Below are 23,132 nucleotides of genomic sequence, written 5' to 3' on the forward strand. Positions count from 1 at the left end.
AAAATAGTGCGATCCAATGGCTAAGACAAATCAGACCAAGTGGTGCACCAGTTCTTGAAATATCACACACCTATTCCATGAGACACTTTAATCTCTATAAATAGAGACCCCCAAATTCGTTTTTGATATACCAAATCAATTACGAATTCAATTAATTTCTAAATTCTTCTCTCTCCATATTCTGCTCTAAAAAAATTCTCTTATATTTCCGTGGTTATTCCGTTCGAGTACGATCATTCATTGGTTCGACCGACAAGGTTGGTATTGTGCAGTATCGACTTTGGAAGGAGCGTTGTATCTTGGGAGACAGACGTTCATAATCCCGTTTGCACTTCATTGGGGGGCGAAATCTGTCTTAAGGAGATTTGCTTATTTTATTGGCATACCTCGCTTCATTTACTGTTTTCTATTTTCTGCTTATTTTATTTGTTCTTTTGATTGCGTTAGTCGAATTTCCGACAACATACACAACTTCCATGGCACTGTCGTCTTTACAGAAATTAGTAGTTCCAGTGACGGCATAATTATCTCTCTTTCAACTTTCAAGCATCTGACTGTGGAGACCAGTCATTTCAAGGAAGAAATAATTCAACAATGGTTATTCTGCTTAAGGCGTCATTTTTTTTACCCACTATCATTTGTAAAATCAAAATTATACTCCTCCAAATCAAACTGCATGGTGTGATTTCAACTCCAAATAATTTTCTCCGAAAGTGGCCTCGATTTTCAAATCCACTGTTTCACCCTCGAAGCTGGCTGGGGCACGAATCACGATCAAACTCATATTAAAGCACTGCCGCAGTAAAGCATGTATCCTCCTTCTCAGCCATCCCAATTCAACCCGTCTTCCCGCTGGGAGTGGGTGTTTATTGGAAATTGAAGAGATTACCCGGCAAAATTATCATTAATTAACATTTTTTTGACTGCAAAAATAATAATTAAGTCCCTCTACCTTCTTTATTACGGGGTCAAAAAATAAAGTTATTATTATTATTATTGAACTTCATAATACTAGTAAAAACAATTCAATACATTACCATAAATATTGCACGTGAGAGTACTAAAATTTTTTCTTGATTTCTTCTGCTCAAAATTAACGATTTCTATAACATGATGAATGAAAATGTTAATTCTTTATAAGGTAATTATATTCACACTACAATTTTTATTTCTTGCACCACATTTTATTTTCATTTAAGGTTGAGAGTGAGGGACAAATTTTTAAAGATTGTACTTCAAAAATTAGATTTATGGCTTACTTATTCATAAATCAGGTGATAATTCAATTGTTAATATTAATAATAATATTATAAAATTAATTAATCCACCCAGATGTCGCCACCCCACTACACCCCACCTCAACTCCAATTCACTCTGGACCCATTTTCATTCTCTCCTTCCCTCTTTCTCTATCTTCTCCATTCTTTCTCTACTATCTGTTTTTTTGCCCCCTTTTTTTTTTTTTTTTTTTATCTTTATTCATTAGAGTGCTGGAGTAGTAGCTCCCTAAGCGCGACACACAGCAACCCCTCAAATCGTCGCCTCTCAGGCGACAATGGCGCTTAGATTGCGCACAATGATTCTTAGAACATCGGTAATCTGACCCACGACATTTAGTTCGTCGTTGTGCGTTGCGATGGGTTTGCCGCAAGCATCGCTGCAACGGTGAACCTCAAGTCATCGAAAGCGCCTATTCTGTGGTGTTATACGGTGGTTTGTGGTTATTTTTGTTGTGATTTTGCAACGATTTGTGGTGATTTTTGAGATCGTGGTGGTGGCGGCAATGACGATGATCATATGTTCATAGTGTATATCAAATGTTGTGTTGATATTTATTAGTGGTTTCAGTCGTGGTGATCACAAGTCACATATATTAAGTCACAAATCATTGTGTATAGATCATAGATAAAGTTCCACATATCACTGATCAAAGAGAATTTATCACAAATCATATTTGTATGTCACAGGTCACAAGTAGACCAAAATTAACTAGTCACATATCATATGACACATGTCTTTGTGCACTAATAACATGTCATGGATTCAAATTCACAGATCACATTTCATATGTTATTGGTGACGAGTAATAGTTCATAGGTCACAGCTCGTATGTTACCTTTAGATTAATTATGAAATAACCCTACTCTACAAAAAGAAAGAGGAAGAAAAAATAAATAACAATTTTAAGAACACAAATAATAATAATAATAATAATAATAATAATAATAATAATAATAATAATAATAATAATTATAAAGTCAAAATTGGATGGTCAGCCCGGTCAGCTGGCCCGCATGACACCACCCTTGTCCCAATTTTGTAAAACTTATTTTTATTTAAATTTATTTTCAATTATACATTTTATGATACCTTCAACTTTTATCAAATTTATAGTCATACATTTCATAAAAAACTACTTAAAATTGATTTTTAGCCAAATCAAACATGGACTAAATTAAAGAGTCAACAACAAATAAGGAATTATTAAATAATATTGAGATCATTATAGTTAAGATAACTTTTCTCTAATCTTTTATATAGTAAAGATATATTAAAGTTGACAATACGGTTGATTTTTTTGATAAGTAATCAAATATTTTATTAATCACTGATAATACACAGCGGTGTGTTATCAATTAATACAAGAAAGAAACAATTTAAAATTAGGTAACCTGTCTATACGAGTAAAAGCCATATCATTAAACCAAGTATATAATATCATATAAAATAATTCTTTAATCTGCTCAGTTGTTCGTGTATGATCATCAAAACAACTATTGTCTCTCTTCCTCCTCACACGCTAAACAATGCATCCTGAAATAAGATCATAGACAAGTGTGCTATCCTAGACAATACGATTGAATTTTAAGAATAAATGTTGATATTTTATTCAATAATCTCTCGAATAATGTTAAATCTATTCTCAAATATGACACAACTATATTTTTATGACAGATAGCGATCATACAAGAGTGCATGAATTTTTATGAACACTGTAAGATTCACATAGAGCATAGCAGTTATTTCTATCCCTTATCAGACCATATGACGATCTACACTATGTTGTGCCTATTTTCCTGTGAATTATTCAAAATCCAAAAACGTGTTTTCAATGTCAAATATGTAAAGCTAGAGATTAAAAATTCATATTACACGGTTCATCGTTCTCCTAACACAAAGAAATTTAGCCTAATGGTCATTTGATTTCCCACAAATGGAGGGGATCGTGAATAAGTAATAGAATGGTGAATTAAGTGTTGAACCCACAAGAACTATGTGATTGATTGAGTTATAGCTATTAATACCCTTAATCAAATAGCAATAAATAGTTATAACATCTTGAAGTCTAAATTATCAACTAACTTGAAAGTAAAGCAAAAGTTTATCAAATATGTGAAAGTATTGCTAAGATGTAGCATCTCTCTTGCTAATCCAATTTTTTAGTTCAACAATTTAAATTGACAATTTAAAATCATGCTTGTTGATCAATGTTCCTATTTTATTTAATAGTTTATCTCGTTAGCAATTAAATCTAATCCTACACGTGACCTTCCTATATCTCTATGAAAGGTACGAACGTGCAAGAAAGCATTAAATGAGCTAGAACATTCATAAAATCATGTGAAGCATACGAGTATATCTCTATTATCTATCGAACCTCGCAATATTTATCACTATGAGCTATTGGTTCTATATCTCTCTCAATGATAATAAAACCCACAAACAATTCAACTATTGACCAATTAATTGAAAAGCAAACTAATCAATGATAAACATCTAAACACTCAAGCAAATTAACGTCAATTCAATTATTTAAATCAAAAAAATTATAACAAGAGTTCATCCCATCCCAACAATGTAAAAATCTAGCAAAGCATATTGTCGAAATTAAATAAAGAAACGATAAAAAACATCAACAAAAATTGGTAGAACGTGATTAATTCCTCCCATTTTTAATTCCAGTCGCCAATTCCCTCCTCTGCCTTTTCTTGTGTATATTATTAGGGAAATGATATTTGTATCCGGGCGTTTACATGCCCCTCACATGGGGGACTACGCTGGACCCGTCCCCCATTTGAGGGGCGTGTAAATGCATGGGTACATGTAGCTCAACCCTTTTATGTAATTTCAGCAACAAGTATCATTTATAAATTGGTTCGGCAACATTTATGCGCAGGACTCGTCCCTCATGTGACGGGCTTGTAAACGTCCGAGTACATGTAGTTCAACCCTTTTATGTAATTTCAGCAGCAAGTAGCCATGTATAAATTCCTCTAGCAGCCGCAATGCTTGACTCGAAAGTGACTCTAATTCTTTCTCTGTTTCTGTGTTTGTATATATACTAGTTTCGCACTCGTACAATGCACATGCCATGTCATTTTTTGAGTAATATTACCGTGTCAAAATATCTATTCATTTCTCTCAGTAAATCTACAAATTTGATTAATTGTTTAAAATGATAAATGGAAATGTAATCTTCATATATGACACACACTCTATATCATCATATACTATTATTAATCAATAATATACACGAGTGTACTTGAGAGTTCAAGTTGAAGCCAAAAAAGTTCATAGTTGTCCAAAATAATCGATACACATAAATGGAAATGTAATCTTCATATATGACACACACTCTATATCATCATATACTATTATTAATCGATAATATACACGAGTGTACTTGAGAGTTCAAGTTGAAGCCAAAAAAGTTCATAGTTGTCCAAAATAATCGATACACATAAATGGAAATGTAATCTTCATATATGACACACACTCTATATCATCATATACTATTATTAATCGATAATATACACGAGTGTACTTGAGAGTTCAAGTTGAAGCCAAAAAAGTTCATAGTTGTCCAAAATAATCGATACACATAAATGGAAATGTAATCTTCATATATGACACACACTCTATATCATCATATACTATTATTAATCGATAATATACACGAGTGTACTTGAGAGTTCAAGTTGAAGCCAAAAAAGTTCATAGTTGTCCAAAATAATCGATACACATAAGATATATGAAAAAAGAGCTACCGAAACTTATATATAATATTTTTTGACACATTTTTTATGTGCGTTCAACTATTTTCGATATTTATTTAAATCATTCAATATATCTATGATATAGTTCTCGAAATGAGGTTCGATAGAATATTGAAAATTTATGCATTTGACTACCGTACAATCGTCAATAAATTATTAAAGTTAGCTTATTATCGAAATTCTTAATTTTTTAAATGATGTCTCTTTTGACATTAAAAATAAATTTAAAAAATTATTAGGAAATTTTTTAAATGACGTCAAAATTTTTATTATATTATTTGAAAAATTAATTGATCGAGGGGACAAAGTAACAATAAAAAAAATTCCTAAAAATTATCGAATTTATTTTATATATAAAATTTTTTCAGATGTTAAAATAATTAAGATGAAAAATTAGTTGGCCTCAATTTTGTATTTTTATAATTGAAATATATTTTCTGAAGATAGGATAAATGCTCCCTTGATGCATGGATTAAAAACCAAATTTGGAGCTCATAATTTATTTATCAAACATTATTTTAGTTTGATGGTTATTTTATATATAAAGGACATATTTAATGATAATTATATTCAATATAATTAAATCGTATAATTAATCGAATCTTTTTTTATTGTTCAATAGTCAATCAATTTAATGAAAAAAATTTTATTTACGTGTAATATTATTTTATCGAAAATTCTGCTATTGAAAATAAAAGAAAGAAAAAAAAGATTTAATGGAGCCAAACACAAGCCGAGTCATAGTATAATATTTTGTCACTTAAATGTGGTTGAGATTTTTATTTAATCACCCAATTTTGATATATTTGATTTAATCCTCCAAAATTTATATACATCTAAAATATTCAATATCGTCAAATAAATTATTCGACATCTTTTTGACCGAGTATTAAATTTTTTCGACATTGTGTTAAGTTTTACTTTAATTTATCGCAACTGTTTTTAAGAAGTAAAAAATATACATGATTCAACATACTCCGTATCACGTTATAAGGGCAAAATAGATTTGAATAAAAAAAATATATCAATCACTAAAAAAAAAAAGAAAAAAAATTATGAAAATGCTTCGTGATTAATTTGTTCCTGACACCCGGGAGCAATTTTCTCCGTGCATAATGGAGCAAATGCTCCGTGACGCAATTTTTTTTTTTAAATGATGCTAAGTGTCAATTTTATTTTATTTTATTTTTTTTCATTGGGTGGTTGATATCTTTTTTGTGAATTTTTTTTATTGCATTGGGTGATTTATTTAGTTTTTTTTTATAAAAATATACCATAAATCTTCATAAATCTTTTATATTCTCTCGAAGTTCATTTCGAGAACTATATCATAAACACGTCGAATGATCTAAATGAATATCGAAAATAGTTAAACGTATATCAAACTTGTGTGTTAAAAAATGAGTTTTAACTCATTATTTTTTCTTTAAAAAATCAATTATTTTATTAATGTTTCGCGATAATTTTCTCAATATAATTTACATCATTTTCTTAAAAAAAAATTATGTGTATGACGTCAATATTTTTTTTTAGACATAAAAATTCAAATCAGACAAAACGGGGAATCAAATCCTTTAGGTAGCACACTATTTTTGACTTTTTGTTATTTTCTCTACATACAAAAAGGCCATTAGACCCTTAGTGTGAGAGTTACTATGTGAGGGAGTTGAGAGTAAAATGGGAAACACCTAAATACGTTCTGAATGAATAATAACCGGCTAATTCGCTATTTTAAGATAGTAGTGAGAGTAGTGATTGATCAAAAGAGTAGAGATTTTGTTAATTATTTGAGGACAAAAAGGGAAATGAAAATACTTCAAAAATGAATAGTAAATGGCATATTGAAAAAGAGTAGAGATTTTGTTAATTGTTTGAGGACAAAATGGGAAATGAAAATATTTCAAAAATGAATAGTAAATGGCATATTCTGTCTTTTACGATAGTAGTGACAGTGATAATATAGCCTCAAATCTTGACTCCTCCAAGCTGGTTATTTTTTCTTAGCGTGCATGCATGTGTGTGTGTGTATATATTTCAATAGCAGCTGCCCAATCTTGTTCTCCTTGAATTCCAAGACGGTAGCCCATTTTTTCTTCCAAAACAGAAAGTGTTGGCTGCCCTTTTTTATTCTCCAACAACTGCCTTTGATTTTTTTCCCAGAAGCTGCCGTTTTCTCCCAAAAATCAGCTACCTTTTTTTGTGGTTTTTTTTCTCTCCAGCCAAAAGCCGACTTTGTTTCTTCCCGAGAATTCCAATTTTATGTGAATTTCAGCCCAAGAAAATTAATGCTGGGCCCAATTGGGTTTGTTTTCAACAGGAGTCCAAGTTGAGGCCCAATTAAAGTATTATTTTCTTCGAAGTTTCATCTTTTCCAAGTAATGAAAGTTAGTCCTTGTACTTTGAATTTGCCATTTTTCGTTATTGTTTGCTTATTTCCCTCAATTCCTTTTCATTTATAGAATTTACCTATAAAACAAAAAATACAATAATTAAGGAACTAATTTGTCAAAAAAACTATCAAATATTGTTATTTTAGGATTCCGAATAAGCGTATAGAATACACTTATCACCTAACATATTATGAAGATGAAAACAAGAATCATATATAGTAGACATCACCCAAATAATGAATTTTGATTGGATTTTGATGTCGTGGAATCTCTCTTGATGTTTCTTGCCGTCTTTTATGCTCTCTAATGCATAGTAAACTACTTCTCAACTATCATAAGTTTTTAAAAGATGTCTCGAATATTGTTTTCATAAGAGATGAAGTCGTGCAAAAAAACCAGAAATTTTCCTCCAAAAATGTACTATGCTATGACATAATTCAATCGCATGGTATAGCATAGTTCAACAAACTTCAGCCTTGAAAATTCGTGTTGCCCACCATGCGACCGCATGTATAAATGTATTATGCTATAGTATGGTTACTATAGTATACGCAAAGATCTAATTTTTACATTTTAGTCCCTGAACTTCATTTTTTTCATTTCTTGATCTCTTTTCTCACCTCTTCTTTTTCCAATACTTCATTGCTTTGCTCAATTGGTCTTCAACTCTTTCACATATTCATTTCTTCTTTCGAAACATCTTTTGACTATTTGAACTTTGGTCCCTAAACTTTGATTTTCTTCCATTTTAGTTCTTTTCATTTGGTTCTTCTAAATTCTACCATATTCATCATTTATATAATATTTTAAGCCCTATTTCAATATATTTACTCACAATTATTCATAACTTAAATAAGTGTATAAAATGCACTTATCATGTTATAAAAGTAACCACCTTAATTAAGGTCTAGTATTATCGTACCAAGTGCTAGAGTGGAGTCTAGTATTAACTAGTAGTCGTTTATTTGCACAAAGTTTAATATATTGATTGAATAATGTTATATACTTCTTCATCGGGCAATTATAAAGTTATTGTAGCTTTTAATTATCTTAATAAATATTATCTGTTAACCAGCACAGTGACTTTGACTTTAAATATAACTATCTAATTTTGTACCATAGTTCAAAAGTTCTTTAATTTTCCCCGATAAATCCGCCAGGTTATAAGAGCCATGTCAAAATCAAAAATCAAAAATCAATTGCATCAGACGAAATTTTTGGCTTAAGTATGTCTTCCAGGAGACTAAACGGCAATGATTTTGACAAATACTAAAAACATGGAACATAATTTGCAGCTATAAAATTCATAGGAGTCTCATACGAAGAGGAGCAAAGAAAAAATCAATGGATTTTCTAACATCTTTCCTTGTAGTATTATCTTTTGTAGTGTGGCATTTCTTGAGATCAAATCTAAGGCTCCGGAGATCAGGCAAGTTACCCCCGGGGCCTTACCCTTTTCCGATAATCAGTAACATTCTACAACTTGGCAAAAATCCCCACCAATCGCTAACCAAACTCTCCAAAATTTATGGTCCTCTCATGTATCTAAAGCTGGGGAGCAGAAATACAATCGTCGTCTCGTCACCAGATATTGCCAAACAAGTACTACAAAAACATGACCAAGTCCTTTCTTCTCGAACAAGTCCAGCCGCAGCAGCAGCATATGATCATTTCAAGAAGTCTCTGGTCTGGTTGCCTGTGGGTAGCCAGTGGCGAAATCTTCGTAAAATTTGTAAAGAGCAAATGTTTTCGTCACATAGGCTTGATGCAAGTCAGGGTCTTCGGCAAGAAAAATTGAAGAAACTGTGCAACTATGTGCATGACTGCTGAATTAGTGATCAAGTAGTTGATATTGGTGGTGCCGCGTTTATCACTTCGCTTAATCTCATGTCAGCCACTCTTTTCTCAGTTGATTTTGCTCAGTTTAATTCCAGTTCTTCTCAAGAAACGAAAGAACTTGTACGGGGTTTGATGGAAGTTGGAGCGGTTCCTAATCTTGCAGACTTCTTCCCAGTTCTCAAATTCATTGATCCACAAGGTATTCTCATTAGTGATCAAGTAGTTGATATTGGTGGTGCCGCGTTTATCACTTCGCTTAATCTCATGTCAGCCACTCTTTTCTCAGTTGATTTTGCTCAGTTTAATTCCAGTTCTTCTCAAGAAACGAAAGAACTTGCACGGGGTTTGATGGAAGTTGGAGCGGTTCCTAATCTTGCAGACTTCTTCCCAGTTCTCAAATTCATTGATCCACAAGGTATTCTGCGCGAATGCAAGAGTTACATTAGCAAAGTATTTGTAATATTTGATGATTTGATCAATCAACGGCTGAAGTTGAGAAACGAGTCACCAGATCATCCGGCGAGAAACGATTTACTTGAAGCCATCCTGAATTACAGCCAAACAAACGATTCCGAATTAACCTTTGATGTTCTGAAACATTTACTTTTGGTGAGTAAAAAGAACTTATAGTCAACCTCTTCTGTTTTTCAAAATGGTAAAGGTCTACGGAAAAGAATAGTGAACTCTTATTGAATGGTTAGCCATTATTGATCACTAATTTCTTGCAAATACTAGGATTTATTCATTGGAGGAACAGACACTACTGCGAGCACTGTGGAATGGATAATGACTGAATTAATACGCAATCCTGAGAAAATGTCTAAAGCTAGAAATGAGCTTTGGACCATCGTTGGACGAAACAAAGAAGTAGAAGAATCGGACATCCCAAGACTCCCATATTTGCAATCAGTGGTCAAAGAAACCTTTAGGTATCATCCTCCTGCCCCCTTTTTAGTACCCCGCAAGGCAGAAGTTGATACAGAAATCAATGGCTATACAATCCCTAAAGATGCACAAATACTTGTTAACGTATGGGCAACTGGTAGAGATTCAAGCCTTTGGTTAAATCCGGACTTATTTGAGCCTGAACGATTCTTGGACCGTGAAATAGACTTCAGAGGCCAAGATTTCGAGCTCATTCCGTTTGGCTCTGGAAGGAGGATTTGTCCAGGATTACCTTTGGCTCACAGAATGGTGCATCTCATGGTAGCAACTTTGATTCATAGCTTCGACTGGAAACTCGAAAACGGAATGAAACCCGAAGAAGTTGACATAAGGGAGAAGTTTGGGCTTTCAATACAGAAGGCAGTGCCTCTCACGGCTTTCCCCATCAAAATGTCATAGTGTCTGTATTTCGTAGCTAAATGTGTAGTACCTTCAACGACAAAGCCTTGCGTTGTCATTGAATATGTTCTAAAATGGCTATCTACCTTTCTGAATTTTGTACAATTTGATATGAACTTCACAAATTTTAACCGTTCTATTTTTTCGAATTCTACACTTGAGCATAGAAAAATGAACAATTGATGAGATTCAAATTGAAATTTATATATAAATCTAACAGATAACCATGAGATAATTAACAGCACCAGACTCAATTCAGAAGTTGTCACAATAAGGTACGTGGGAAAAGTGGGTTTTATTAAATTCCATAGTGGACTGTCGAAATTCAATTTTTAACAAGCATTCCAACTGTTCTCTCAAATGCAGATACAGTAGCACAATCAAGGGCGGACCCAAGGGGGTCCCCTAGTGTCACTTGACCCTCTACTTTTTTCAATTTTTTTTTTTTTTTTAATTTTTGTCTTCGTTTTCAGGCTCAATATGGAATATCAAGCGAAATTGAAATATTATATTCTTAATATCATTTTAAAGTACTCACAACCTAATATTTCACCTTGTTAATGTTGTGCGAAATGGTCAATCGTAACAAATGTTACGACACGTCAAAATAGGCTATTCTAAACTAGTATTTCGAAAATTTAGATAACAAGCTAACTTTAAAATTTTTTCGACAATTATACGTTAGCCATATCCATAAATCTTCTATATTTTCTCGAAACTCATTTTGAGAACTATATTATAAAAATATCAAATTATCTAAATGATTATTGAAAATAGTTATACGTACGTCAAATATGTATGCTAAAAAGAGACGTATAACTCCTCTTTTTTGAAAAAAAAAAATCAATTATTTTATTAATGTTTATTATTTTTGAGCGACAAATTTTTCAATATAATTTACATAATTTTATTAGGAAAATTTAAATGTGGTATGACGTCAAAAATTTTTTTTTTTTTGGAAATAAAAATTTTTAATAAAATTTTTATTATTTCCAAAGGGTTTTAAATTGTTTTACTACTTTTTCATCTTGATTATTTTTACATATGAAAAAAAATTATATATAAAAAAAATTCAATCATTTTTTGGATTTTTTTAATATTGTTACATTTTCCTCTAGATTAATTAATTTTTTTTCAAATGATGTCAAAAATTTTATTAGGAAATTTATTACATTATTTAAAAAAATTAATTGATTGAGGGGAAAAAGTAACAATAAAAAAAATCCTAAAAATGATCGAACTTTTTTTTATATGTAAAAATAATAAAGATGAAAAAATACTATTACAGTTTATAACCCATATAAAGTAATAAAAAAAAATTTGTCACTTTTTTTAAAAATTTGATTGTGACTCCTAATATGAAATGTCTAAGTCCGCCCTGAACACAATGGTTTGCTTAGGATCAATTAGTGATATGCTGAGGTCTATGAAATGGACTACGGAAATGGAAACCGGTAAAACTGCAAATTATCTTGAATTAATAATAATAAAAAGCACAAATTGAACGACTTTTAACAGTATAAGGTGCAACATTGATATTGCTTTGCCTAATTGCATGATGCTAGTATTGCTCCCCCACAACCATATTAATGGTTGGGTTTAGGCTCTAACACCTTGCTCACCACTTTTAAAGAAATCATTTTTTTATTTTTTTCCAGCTAGATTCTCTCATATGTCCACTAATTCAGTAGTAGTTCGAAAGATTATCTTTGAAAAATCTCTAAATCTATGCCTATTTCCAACTCCTCAAAGGCTTGGGAATTGATTCACCGCCGTATGGCTAACCAACTGGGGGGCACATCCGAGTTGGTTGAACAATCACTTCGCTGGGACGCTGGAAGTAAGGGTGGAGAGTTCGATTCCTGGAATTAACACTGGGAGCCATATGGAAAGGAAGCCATTGGTATGAACAAACGCCCAGTGAAGAAAGCTCTCTTTGCGGAAGGAGTCCAAATGAATTGTGGGAACCTGGGAGCCAACAAGGGCACATCCTGCGATTTACCTCCCTGAGCAGCTGAGGGGCCGGAGGTTCAGGGACAAGGATCTAGTCGGACGCAAGCCCGAACACCTTGTAAAAAAAAAAAAAAAAAAAAAAAAACAAACAAAAAAAAAAAAAAAAAAAAAAAAAAAAAAAAAAAAAAAAAAAAAAAAAAAAAAAAAAAAAAAAAAAAAAAAAAAAAATAAAACCCACAAACAATGTCAATAGACAATGCACCTCAGAACATGAACTTATTAGCAATCTCTTGAATCCGTGTAAAGTTGGTATTACTTCATAAAAGTTGGGCCACTTAATATAGATGTAGGAACTAGATAGCAATTAACCTTTAACGTGGAAGTCAACTAGCACCCTATTGCATTTGATAATAATTGAAAGAGATTATCATAAAAAATTACAAAATTTAAGTAGCAGATATTTTCCATACTACAATTTTATAGTGACGAAAATTTCCGGTAATTGTTTTTCTAGGTTTATATTATAATATAACTAATTAACCGTTTGAACTTAACAGTCTATCCCAGAGCAGTGTAAAGGATTAAGGTTTGCTCTAGAGACTGCAGCTTGGATGGAACCTTTAATTCTTGCATTCATTTCTTAAGTAATTTTAAACATGAGCTCCTCTATATTTCTCCATTTTCTCCAAAAATGGTACTAGTCTAAGAAACCAAGATGTAAAATTTTCATTTTACCTGAATCAAGGAAGACAAAGTTGCACTGTTGCACAAGGAGTGACCTTGTAAAGCAGAGAGTGTTTGCAGCCATCCAGGAACAGAATTTTCACTTGACATAATCCAGGGGCAAAAATGCCTGTGCTGCTTGATTGGATTGAACTCCATTGCTTTGTCAAATGATGGCAGTTCTTGATATTCACCTAGAGGACATCACAAGAAATCTCACAAATCTTCATAATCAAAAGCAAGCAAGCTTGGTATAAAGATAACCAGAGATTAGATGTATGACTAGCTTATCTATACTTGAAAAGGTGAAGGATCCAACTAAACAGATCAAAGATAACACAGACTCTAACATCTTCATGAAATTCAGTTGCTTAATTGCTTCATTTACGGAAAAAGAGTTCAGCAATAAATGAGATCAACAAAACAGCATCAGTTTGTTTTCATTATGTTAAGCAAGACAGTAGAATTAGTTGAAAAAAATATGAAGTAATACGCTGGAAAAGAAAAGAATATCCAAGAAGGGAAGACAACAATAGAAGCCCATTAATGGAATCAAAGGTAAAATGAAACTCAATTCATACCCAGAATCAAGGTTGAAAATACATGTAAATAGAAATGAACTTACTTATGCCACAGGATGCACTTTTATGTTTTACAGGCAGCACGATTGGCACTAGTCCCCTGTCTTCAGCCAGAATTTCTAAATTAGTCTCACCAGCTTCACCATTTCTACTTGCAACATTATCCTCTGGGGTAGAGCAAGAAAATTCTCCTACATGAGGCCTATCATCACCAACTGCAGAATCACTGACGGTTCCATTATTGGGCAAGTTTTCATCTACAACAGCAACTTCTGCAACTGTTTGAGGTACTACTACTGAGTTTTCTGTGATCAAATCTGATTTACTTGTTAAAGAAGTTTCCTTGTCGATATTTTTGTCCACTGGCGACATATCTTGGTTTGCTCCTGGTTGCAACAAACTCTTATCAATTACACGATCTTCATGCACAGACTCAGCTGAAATTCTTGCCCTCAAACTCTGTCCAATGACAGGCAAAGATATCATTGCTCTATAATTCTGCTTCGTTGGTGGAGGGCCACCAGCAATTGTGAAACTAAAGTTTGACGATCTTTGATTTAGTGATGTGGAGACAGTTGTAACAGCATTTACTACACCCTCACTACTTTCAGCATTAATCTCACTGCCCAAAGAACTTCCAGGTTCACTGCTCTCCTCATGGGCAGAGTGATTTCTCCCAATAACTTCGGTAAATCCTACTAATTTTAAATATTCTACAGGGCGTGGGGCTGTAGAGAAAGCCCACAATCCAACACTAGCTCCGCACAGCTTGCAATCCAGAACAACAGAATTAGGATCAAGCTGCAAGTTACCAGAAGCCTCGCTGTCCTCATTTGCCTTCACATTACCATCAGGACACAAAGAATAAACACTAATTCTTTGATTTTGTCTGTTAAAAGCAGCAAAATTGGCATCTTTGATGGATTGATTTTGTCCGCCCTTGCAGTCAACTATATAAGGTAATACATGAGGTTCCCAGCCACATAAACTTATAAGCTTCTGTGCCTGCACGTTTTCCAAATATTACCACACTGCACTGAAAATGTTATAAAATGGATATTATATGGAGCCATCTTGTTCAAGAAGAAAAAATAAAGGCTCAATATAGAAACATATTTGAAAAGTGGTTATAAATGGTTTAAATTATAATGAGTTGTGGATAAGGTGGTAGTACTTGTAGGTCCTTCAAAATGTGTAGATAAAAGGTGGCTTGAGTGTTAATAAACAGTTTATAAAGATGAGCTAATCATAGGCTCAGTGTTACAACTTGAAAAGTTAAGTGCAAATTACTCAAAGAATTGGAAAATAAAAGCAGGATGTATATTATATCATACAGACAAGCCACGTTGGTTGAGCATTTCTTCTATTAGTGGATGACAGATACAGTCATATTTTATGGACTGAAAACAATACAGTGTCAAGAGTTGAGATTTTAAGTTAAGCAGTCATTTACTAAGAAAACTTTTGTTATCAGGTCAGAACTTTTAGAATTTGCTAGCATTGTACTGTCAAACCTGATAATATAAGATGCAAGAAACTGAGTCAGGTTTGTTTCCGAGGTGTTCTGTCCCAGAAGTCTCAGCAGATACATTACACTCATCAGACGAAAATTCTCTTAAGAATATCTCCAGTTGAGGGCTTCTCATATTATCAACTGCTACAGGCGAAATCACTGGAAGAGCTGAAAGCTGAAATAAAGAAGAACAGCGTTTCTTGTAATCCTCAATCAAAACAGCCCTTGGTGTAGGTGGAAACTGTGCAAGTTCTTCGCTGCATGAATTGTTAAGCCATGGGCAAAGTAGTTTATGCCCAGTTTCCAGCTTCAAGCTAAATACCATAGCTGCTTTTTCAACTAATAGCACACAATACAAAAATTAAATAAGATAACATTTAGTTGTTACAGTACATAGCATTACTTTGATAACATAACATATTTTTCTCCCATCAAAGAACATGGAGAAGATTAATTTTAAATTCACTCTTAAATAGCAACAAATTGGAAGGAAATCATGACTTGCCTTGTTGCTGAGCCCAAGCTGAAGGAGTGGAAAAAAGGAGACGTGCCCCACATGATTCACAGGCAATGGTGTCAATATCAACATTAATCCAACCCCTCCGAGCACAATTCACAGGACTCACCACCTAAAGATGGATTAATTTATTTTAAAGACAAAGGACTATGACGTCATTTTCAGGGGGAAAAGCAGGAAACCAAAAAACAGCAAGCAATAGTTCAATAATTAAGACTATGACTTTCCTGTAATGATCCAATTATCATTCAATTAAATTATTGTTTCCAGTCAGAAAAAGATACTGCAATTATGAAATCAAACCTGTGGCCTGGCGAACCACGTCATGGACTTGAAAGTAGCCAACCTCCTTAACAAATCACCCCGATCCCATGGCCTGCACCGTGGAGCTTGAGCTGTTTCAGCTGAACCAGAAGCTGAGTTTTGCAATTCCTCACCCACATTGCCTTTCAATTTCATTTCGGTTAACGTGAATGGAGATGATGAATTCATGCGTTTCTTGCCTCTCATTGATTGAACTCCATAGTTACTGGATGAATCATCAACAGAAACAAATAAACAATGCAGAAATCTTTTCATTAAAAATATTGAACACCAATAAAAATAATTAAATCGCATACCAACAAGGAAATAAATGGATAAAGAGAAATTAAAAATATGTAGTTTCCAATAATAAAATAGATGGTTCTGAAACAATCCAAAAAGAAGAGAATTAAGAAAATCCAATCTTCTAGCTCTTTAATGGCAAAACCAGAATAACGGAAACCATAATATTGTGAAATTTCAAATTCCAGATAGGAAAAATACTGCCATACACAAAATCATACCTAAAAACAATTTAGGTTTAATAACTAAGTGAAATGGCGCATGATTATCAAATAATCAGATTTTATTTTTTTTTATAAAAAAATAGACGCAAAAAATCCTTACAAATAAAAGAGAATACATAAAGACCTGTACCTGGTGTCGCCAGTATTAGGTTTGGGATTGGGGGTAGCTTGAAACAGCTTATCCATTACTGCTTGAAACCTCTTTTCAGATTCGTCTCCCATTTTACACAAAAATGGTTTTGCCGTCGTTAGATCCCCCGTAAAAAAAACACCAAGATGCTCTCCCTTCTCCTTCAACTCCACCTTTCCTTGTAAAGTACTTGGGCCGTGTACAATATGACATTTGCGTTTGCCTTAAATTGACAACATTGTAAATTTACGGTTTATATGTTTTTAATTCTTTTACTTTTAGTAAAGGATAACAAATGACACATTTTTCTGAAAAAAAATTATTTTATCACTAAATTAAAAAAAAAATCACTCTACTTTATTTCTTGTTCAGCACCATTAAAATTAAATTTTGAAGAAAAATATATTTTGAAATAATTATTTTTTGAAGAATATATGGTTAAAAAAAATTTCGATTTATGTATAATATTATTTTATTAAAAAATGTGTTGAAAAAAAGAGAAAGAAAAATATATTTAAATTTTATTAAAGATTAATCTGTCCTGAGATCAATATTAGACACTCGATTAACTCAAGATGCTAACTTAAGGACACAATTCTACGTGAATGTTAAGCAATATGAAGTGTGCTCACTTTTTCATTAAATATGTCAATCATGTCGTGTAAATTTTGAAAATAACCGTGTTTAAAAATATAGTTAAAATAATATTCACATTTAAGTTTAAGGTTTTGTCGTCACGACGATACTGAGTGGGTTATTAAAGGATTCGGACGTCAACCCCGTATTTGATATGGATTATATTTAATCAAGTCGATGCCAAAAATAGATTTTAATTATATATTTCATGAAATTTACAATTTTCCAATCGCACATCGTCAATTTTTATCAAAATTTACTATAAAATTTAATTTTAATTCCCATTAAAAAGGGGATAATTTTACGTGACGATGGCTAATGGAATCATTAATATTGAAAATAAATAGAAAATTCAGCCCCTATTTGACAACTATTATTTCAAAACTTTTTTTCATATATTCATTTTCAACAACACATCTACAAAATAAAATATTCTGAAAGCAACCAAAAAAATAAAAATAAAAGAGAGAGAGTATTTTCAACCAGGCAAATTAAAGTTGTGCAACCTCATTGAAGTTTAATAACCATAAATGAAATTAACCAACATATATGGACAAAATAAAAAGTTAGGGTTTGATTGGTTTAGTTTCCCATTTTCCATTTTCGGTTTCAAAACGATTTTTAGTTTTCCCTGAAAACGACGTGTTTTCCGCGTTTTGGGAATTTATAACTAAAAAAACGCTCAAAAAGATAAAAAGTCGTTTTGCATTTTCAGTTATAAATTTTAACTCATTTTCAAAAATGCATTTTCGAAAACGACGGACCCAACGCGTTTTTCGCGTTTTTGAAAATAGAAAACCGGAAATGGCCCAAAAACACCAAACCAATCACAACCTTAATTTCTCATTCTCCTCTTTTTCGTACATCTTTTTTGTAACTTCCTTTCGAGTCACTTGACTAAATTAGTAAAATAACTTATTAATCATTTTCGTTTATTCACACAAGATGTTATATATTTTATTCGTCAAACAAAATTTATTAGATAGAAGTTGAAAACTAAGAATTTCAATTTTTACGCTTTTCAAGTTTAACTTTTTAAACCTTTTTTTTTTTTTTTTTTTTTTTTTTTTTTTGAAAATTATTTTTTGGAAGAACTATTTTTTTAAACAAAAACATTTTTTCTTATTAAGGAAGATCATCTTTCTAAAACAAACACATTTAGCTCATGTTTGATATAATTTTGATAAAAATTCAAATCAAAGTTAAAAATTATTTTAATCACATATTTCAAGGAGCCTACAAATTTTTATTAACTTTTCAATTACATATTTTATCAATTATTAAAAGTTATCAAAATTTTGATTTTTAGCTACACCAATCAATGACATAAATGAAATAAAATGGCTTCTAGTAACTTAAATAAGAATTATGTCATTTCTACACTACCATAAAAGAGAGAATGAGGGTTTACTGTTCATTTTTGTCACACTCGTTTTCACACTTAATTGGTTTGGAAACTGGTTTGACAACAGGAAAAATGCTATTCAAAAATTCTGTAGGAATTTTGTCACACGCTATTATCCACTGTAATATTTCTCCATTGCTTTGAATCTGACACGTCATGCTATTTCTCCTAATTCTCACGCTATTAACTAACTATCAACCATATCTTATATATTTAAAATTTGAAAATTATATTAATAAACAAAATTATTGTAAATAAAATGTAAAAAAAATATATATTCACTTCGTGTATGGAGAAAAAAATTACGTCATACCACATAATTTTACTTGAGCAAAATGATGTATTGAGAAAATTGTTACAAAAAAATAATAAATAGTAATAAAGTAATTGATTTTTTTGAAGAAAAAATGATTTATACGTATTTTTTGACACATACGTTTAATGTCCGTTTAACCATTTTCGATATTAATTTACATCATTCGATGTGTCTATGATAAGGGTGTCAAAAAGGCTCGATGGCTCGGGCGGCTCGGCTCGGGAAAAGCCCGAGCCCGCCCGGCTCGTGGCTCGTAGTGACCGAGCCTCAAAATAAGAGGTCGGCCCGAGCCCGAACCACACGGGCCAAAAATGGCCTATGACAATAATGCTTGGCCCGAGCAAATTAAAGGACAAAAAAAAGAAAAAAACAATTTAAAAAAAAATTGAGCTGCTACACGGCAGCAGGTCACACAGGCAGCAGTAACTTGCTGCCAGCTATAGCTGCATTTTTTACGTAGTGTTACCTTTAATCGTATAGATTTTGAAATTCAAATTTGAAAAATAACGCGGGTTTTTTTTATCTATAAATACGGGATGATTTTTGAAATTTTAAATCACTTTGCTATCGATTTTAATTCGCATTATTTCTATATTATAGATTCAGATTCAATCATTCAAGTTTCAATTTCTTCTTTCTCACTTCTCATATAACAATTAATATATTCAATTTCTTTCACTCTACGGTCTAATATTCAGTATTTTTTATTATACTAGTTATTATGGATTTTACAAGTGATGAAGTTAATCAGTTTGGCGGTAGCTCGAGTGCTCCATCTAATTACGATGCGTGTGAAAATGTTCCAATTAATTTGGAGGATATTGAAGAGGAAGTAGTTCAAGTACTCGAGACAAAAAGGTCAAAAAAAAGAATCATCGGATTGTTCGCAACATATGACACGAAAAAAATTGGTGTTCAAAATGGAGTAGATATTTGGAAAGCATGTTGCAATTACTGTGGCAAAGAACTTAGTTGGAAGTCTGGCTCGAACATAACGCATTTGAATAGACACATATTAAGGAGTTGTAAAGCGAAACCAGCGGATCTCGACTCGAAACAGACCGAACTAGTGTTTGACGGTTCTAATTCCACTCTTTCCACCTTTGTATATTCACAGGAAATATTTCGTGAAGGAATGGCTACATACGTGGCTGCAGCAGAGATGCCGCTTACGATGATAGACTCAATACACTTTACCCGACTCGTGCAGAAATATCTCCAACCCGGGTATTCTTCTTATTCTAGAAATACTCTTCGTTCGGATAGCATAAAATTATATAACAGAAGAAAACAAATTACTTTCGAAGGTCTAAAAAGTTTTAATAGTGTTATATCGTTTACTTCTGATTTATAGACTGGTTGTAAAAGAAAATGTTATATTGCTGCTACGGCTCATTATATTGATCACCTGTGGCTACTACATAAAAGAATTATTGCATTCAGATGTGTAGAATTTCTCCATAATGCCACTAACATATACATGATTTTAAAAGATATCATACAGGAATATGGTATATAAGATATGGTTCGAAATTTTACTTTTGATAATGCTGCAGTGAACAAAGTTGTTATTAAAAGATTTATTGCTAATCTTAACCCCGTATTTGGAAATTTATTTTTTCATCAACGTTGTGTATGTCATATTATTAATTTGATTGTAAAAGTTGGATTAGAACATATAAGTTCACCTTTATATAAAATTAGACAAGTAATAAATTTTATTACTATTTCACCAACAAGAAAACAAACATTTAATAGTTTATGTGCAGAGTATGGATTATAGGAGAAATCATTTGCCACTGATGTAACACATAGGTGAAACTCTACATATCTTATGTACATTCATGTGAAAATTACGATAAAGTGATTTCACTATATTATAATGGTAGGCATACACTCGGACCCGAACATAATTTGGAAGATTGGGAACGGACTATTGCATTTTACGTGAAAAAATTCTTACAATCTTTTTTCGCTGCTACAAAGGAATGTAGCGGTGTTTATAACCCTACATCTTCTCTTGTTTTACAACATTTTTTCTACATTTCACAAGCATTTCATAAATATAGGAATTTGTCACTTTTTGCTGATGTAGTCCGCTCTATAGAGTTAAAATTTTGTAAATATTGGGAAGAGTTGCCTTCTTTATTTCTTTTAACTTTAGTAATGGACCCTCGACTTAATTTAACTGGCACAAAAACTACTGTAAAGGGGATATCAGATTTTTTGAATATAGGATTATCACACGTGCATATAGAATCTTTTTTATGTGAAATCTATAATTATTATGTTGAAAAGGAAGGTCAGCGTAGTTCTACTTCCCAAAGTTCTTTTTCAAGAAATATTTCAACAAATTCAGAAAATTTATGAAATTATTTAGATAGCAATACAAGTGTTCCTTCATTTAATTCTAGTTCTAGCTCATCAATATCTAGAGCGATCAATATTGGTGGTACAAATCTTGAAATTCCTTTTGAGTTAGCTAGGTATATGTGCGTGGATGTTCGTAATGTGTTGCAACCGAACGAATTACAAGAATTTAGTCTTTTAAATTGGTGGAGATGTAATGAAAGGCAATATCTAATTGTATCAAAAATTGCACGTGATCTACTAACACCTCCGGTGTCTACGGTAGCATTGGAGACTGCATTCAGTTTAGGTGGTTGAATTTTATCAGATGAATGATCAAGACTAAAATAAGATATATTGGAGGTTTTGATATGCTTAGAGGATTGGGAATGTGCAGAATTACGTGTTCAAAAACATGTTGATAGTATAATGGTCGAAGAGTTGCAGCATATCCAAATATAGGATGTTGTAAGTTTTTAAATTAAATATTTTTTTTAAGAAATGCATTTTTTAAATTTGTTCGAGTCAAAAAAATTGTACACGAAATATTTTATTCGTGTACAATTTTAACTCCACCTACATTAATTGTAGCTGGTCCCAAACCCGAAAAAGGGGGAGGGTTGTAATTTGTAACCTTTATTTATTTTGTTATTCGTATAAATTACATAATTTTGAAAGTTGTACTTTTATTTAATTTGTAATTTGTATGAATAATAAATGATGCAATTTTTAAATTCTTTCAAAAAAATGTCATTAAACAATTTCTTTGCTTTCTACACTAAACAAATTGCACCACAACAATTGGCATGTGAAAAAAATGTCATTAAAAATTGCAAAAAAAATTAAAAAAATCAAGCCGGCTCGGCTCGTAAAAAGCCCAAGCCAAAGCTCGGGCCGAGCCTTATTTTTTTGCCGAGCTTTGGCTCGGCTCGACTCGGGCCCAAAAAAGCCCGCTACGATTTACTCAAGCCGAGCCTAAACCGAAAATTTTGGCTCGCGAGCCGGCTCGACTCGGCTCGTTTACATCCCTAGTCTATGATATATTTCTCGAAATGAGTTTCGAGAGAATGTAAAACATTTATCGATTCTACTATCGTATAATGGTCGATGAATTTTTAGAGTTAGCTTGTTATCGAAAATTTCAAAATATAGTTTGAAAATGCATATTTTGACGTCCCGTAACATTTGCTATGATTAGCCGTTTTATACACCGTTAACGACGTGTAATATTATGTCACGAGTACTTCAATATAATATTAAGAATGTAATATTTCGATTTCATTTGATATCTCATAATGAGCATGAAAATGAACACAAAAATATAAGTTAAAAAAAAAAAAGATGAAACGTGTAGTAAACATCCTATCCTCCGTGCACGGAGCTTCTTTGTCTCCATGCACGGACCAATGTTCGAACTAATGCACGTTTTTTTACATGAAAATCTTAGTAAATTTTTCTTTATTTGTTAGATATAGCTATGAATGTTTTATTTTTTTACTTTTTTTTTTATTTCATATGTATTTATTTCTTACTATTTTTTTCAGGTTTA

General features: G+C 32.1%; 1 protein-coding gene and 1 pseudogene across 1 annotated transcript; one reads left to right on the forward strand and one right to left on the reverse strand.

The window, feature by feature from the left end:
* The first annotated feature begins 8,636 nt into the window (after positions 1–8,636).
* On the forward strand, positions 8,637–10,761 carry LOC111405243 (annotated as a pseudogene).
* A 2,072-nt stretch (positions 10,762–12,833) lies between these two features.
* LOC111405244 lies at positions 12,834–17,100 on the reverse strand. Its single transcript, XM_023034046.1, has 6 exons — positions 16,878–17,100; positions 16,221–16,446; positions 15,906–16,029; positions 15,402–15,739; positions 13,932–14,892; positions 12,834–13,500 (listed from the first exon to the last, which is right to left on the reverse strand). Exons 1-6 carry the CDS (start codon positions 16,967–16,969, stop codon positions 13,310–13,312), a joined length of 1,932 nt encoding a protein of 643 aa, XP_022889814.1. The 5' UTR covers positions 16,970–17,100; the 3' UTR covers positions 12,834–13,309.
* Positions 17,101–23,132: the final 6,032 nt, after the last annotated feature.

Source organism: Olea europaea, chromosome 12 (assembly GCF_002742605.1).
Source record: "Olea europaea var. sylvestris chromosome 12, O_europaea_v1, whole genome shotgun sequence".
Taxonomy (NCBI): domain Eukaryota; kingdom Viridiplantae; phylum Streptophyta; class Magnoliopsida; order Lamiales; family Oleaceae; genus Olea; species Olea europaea.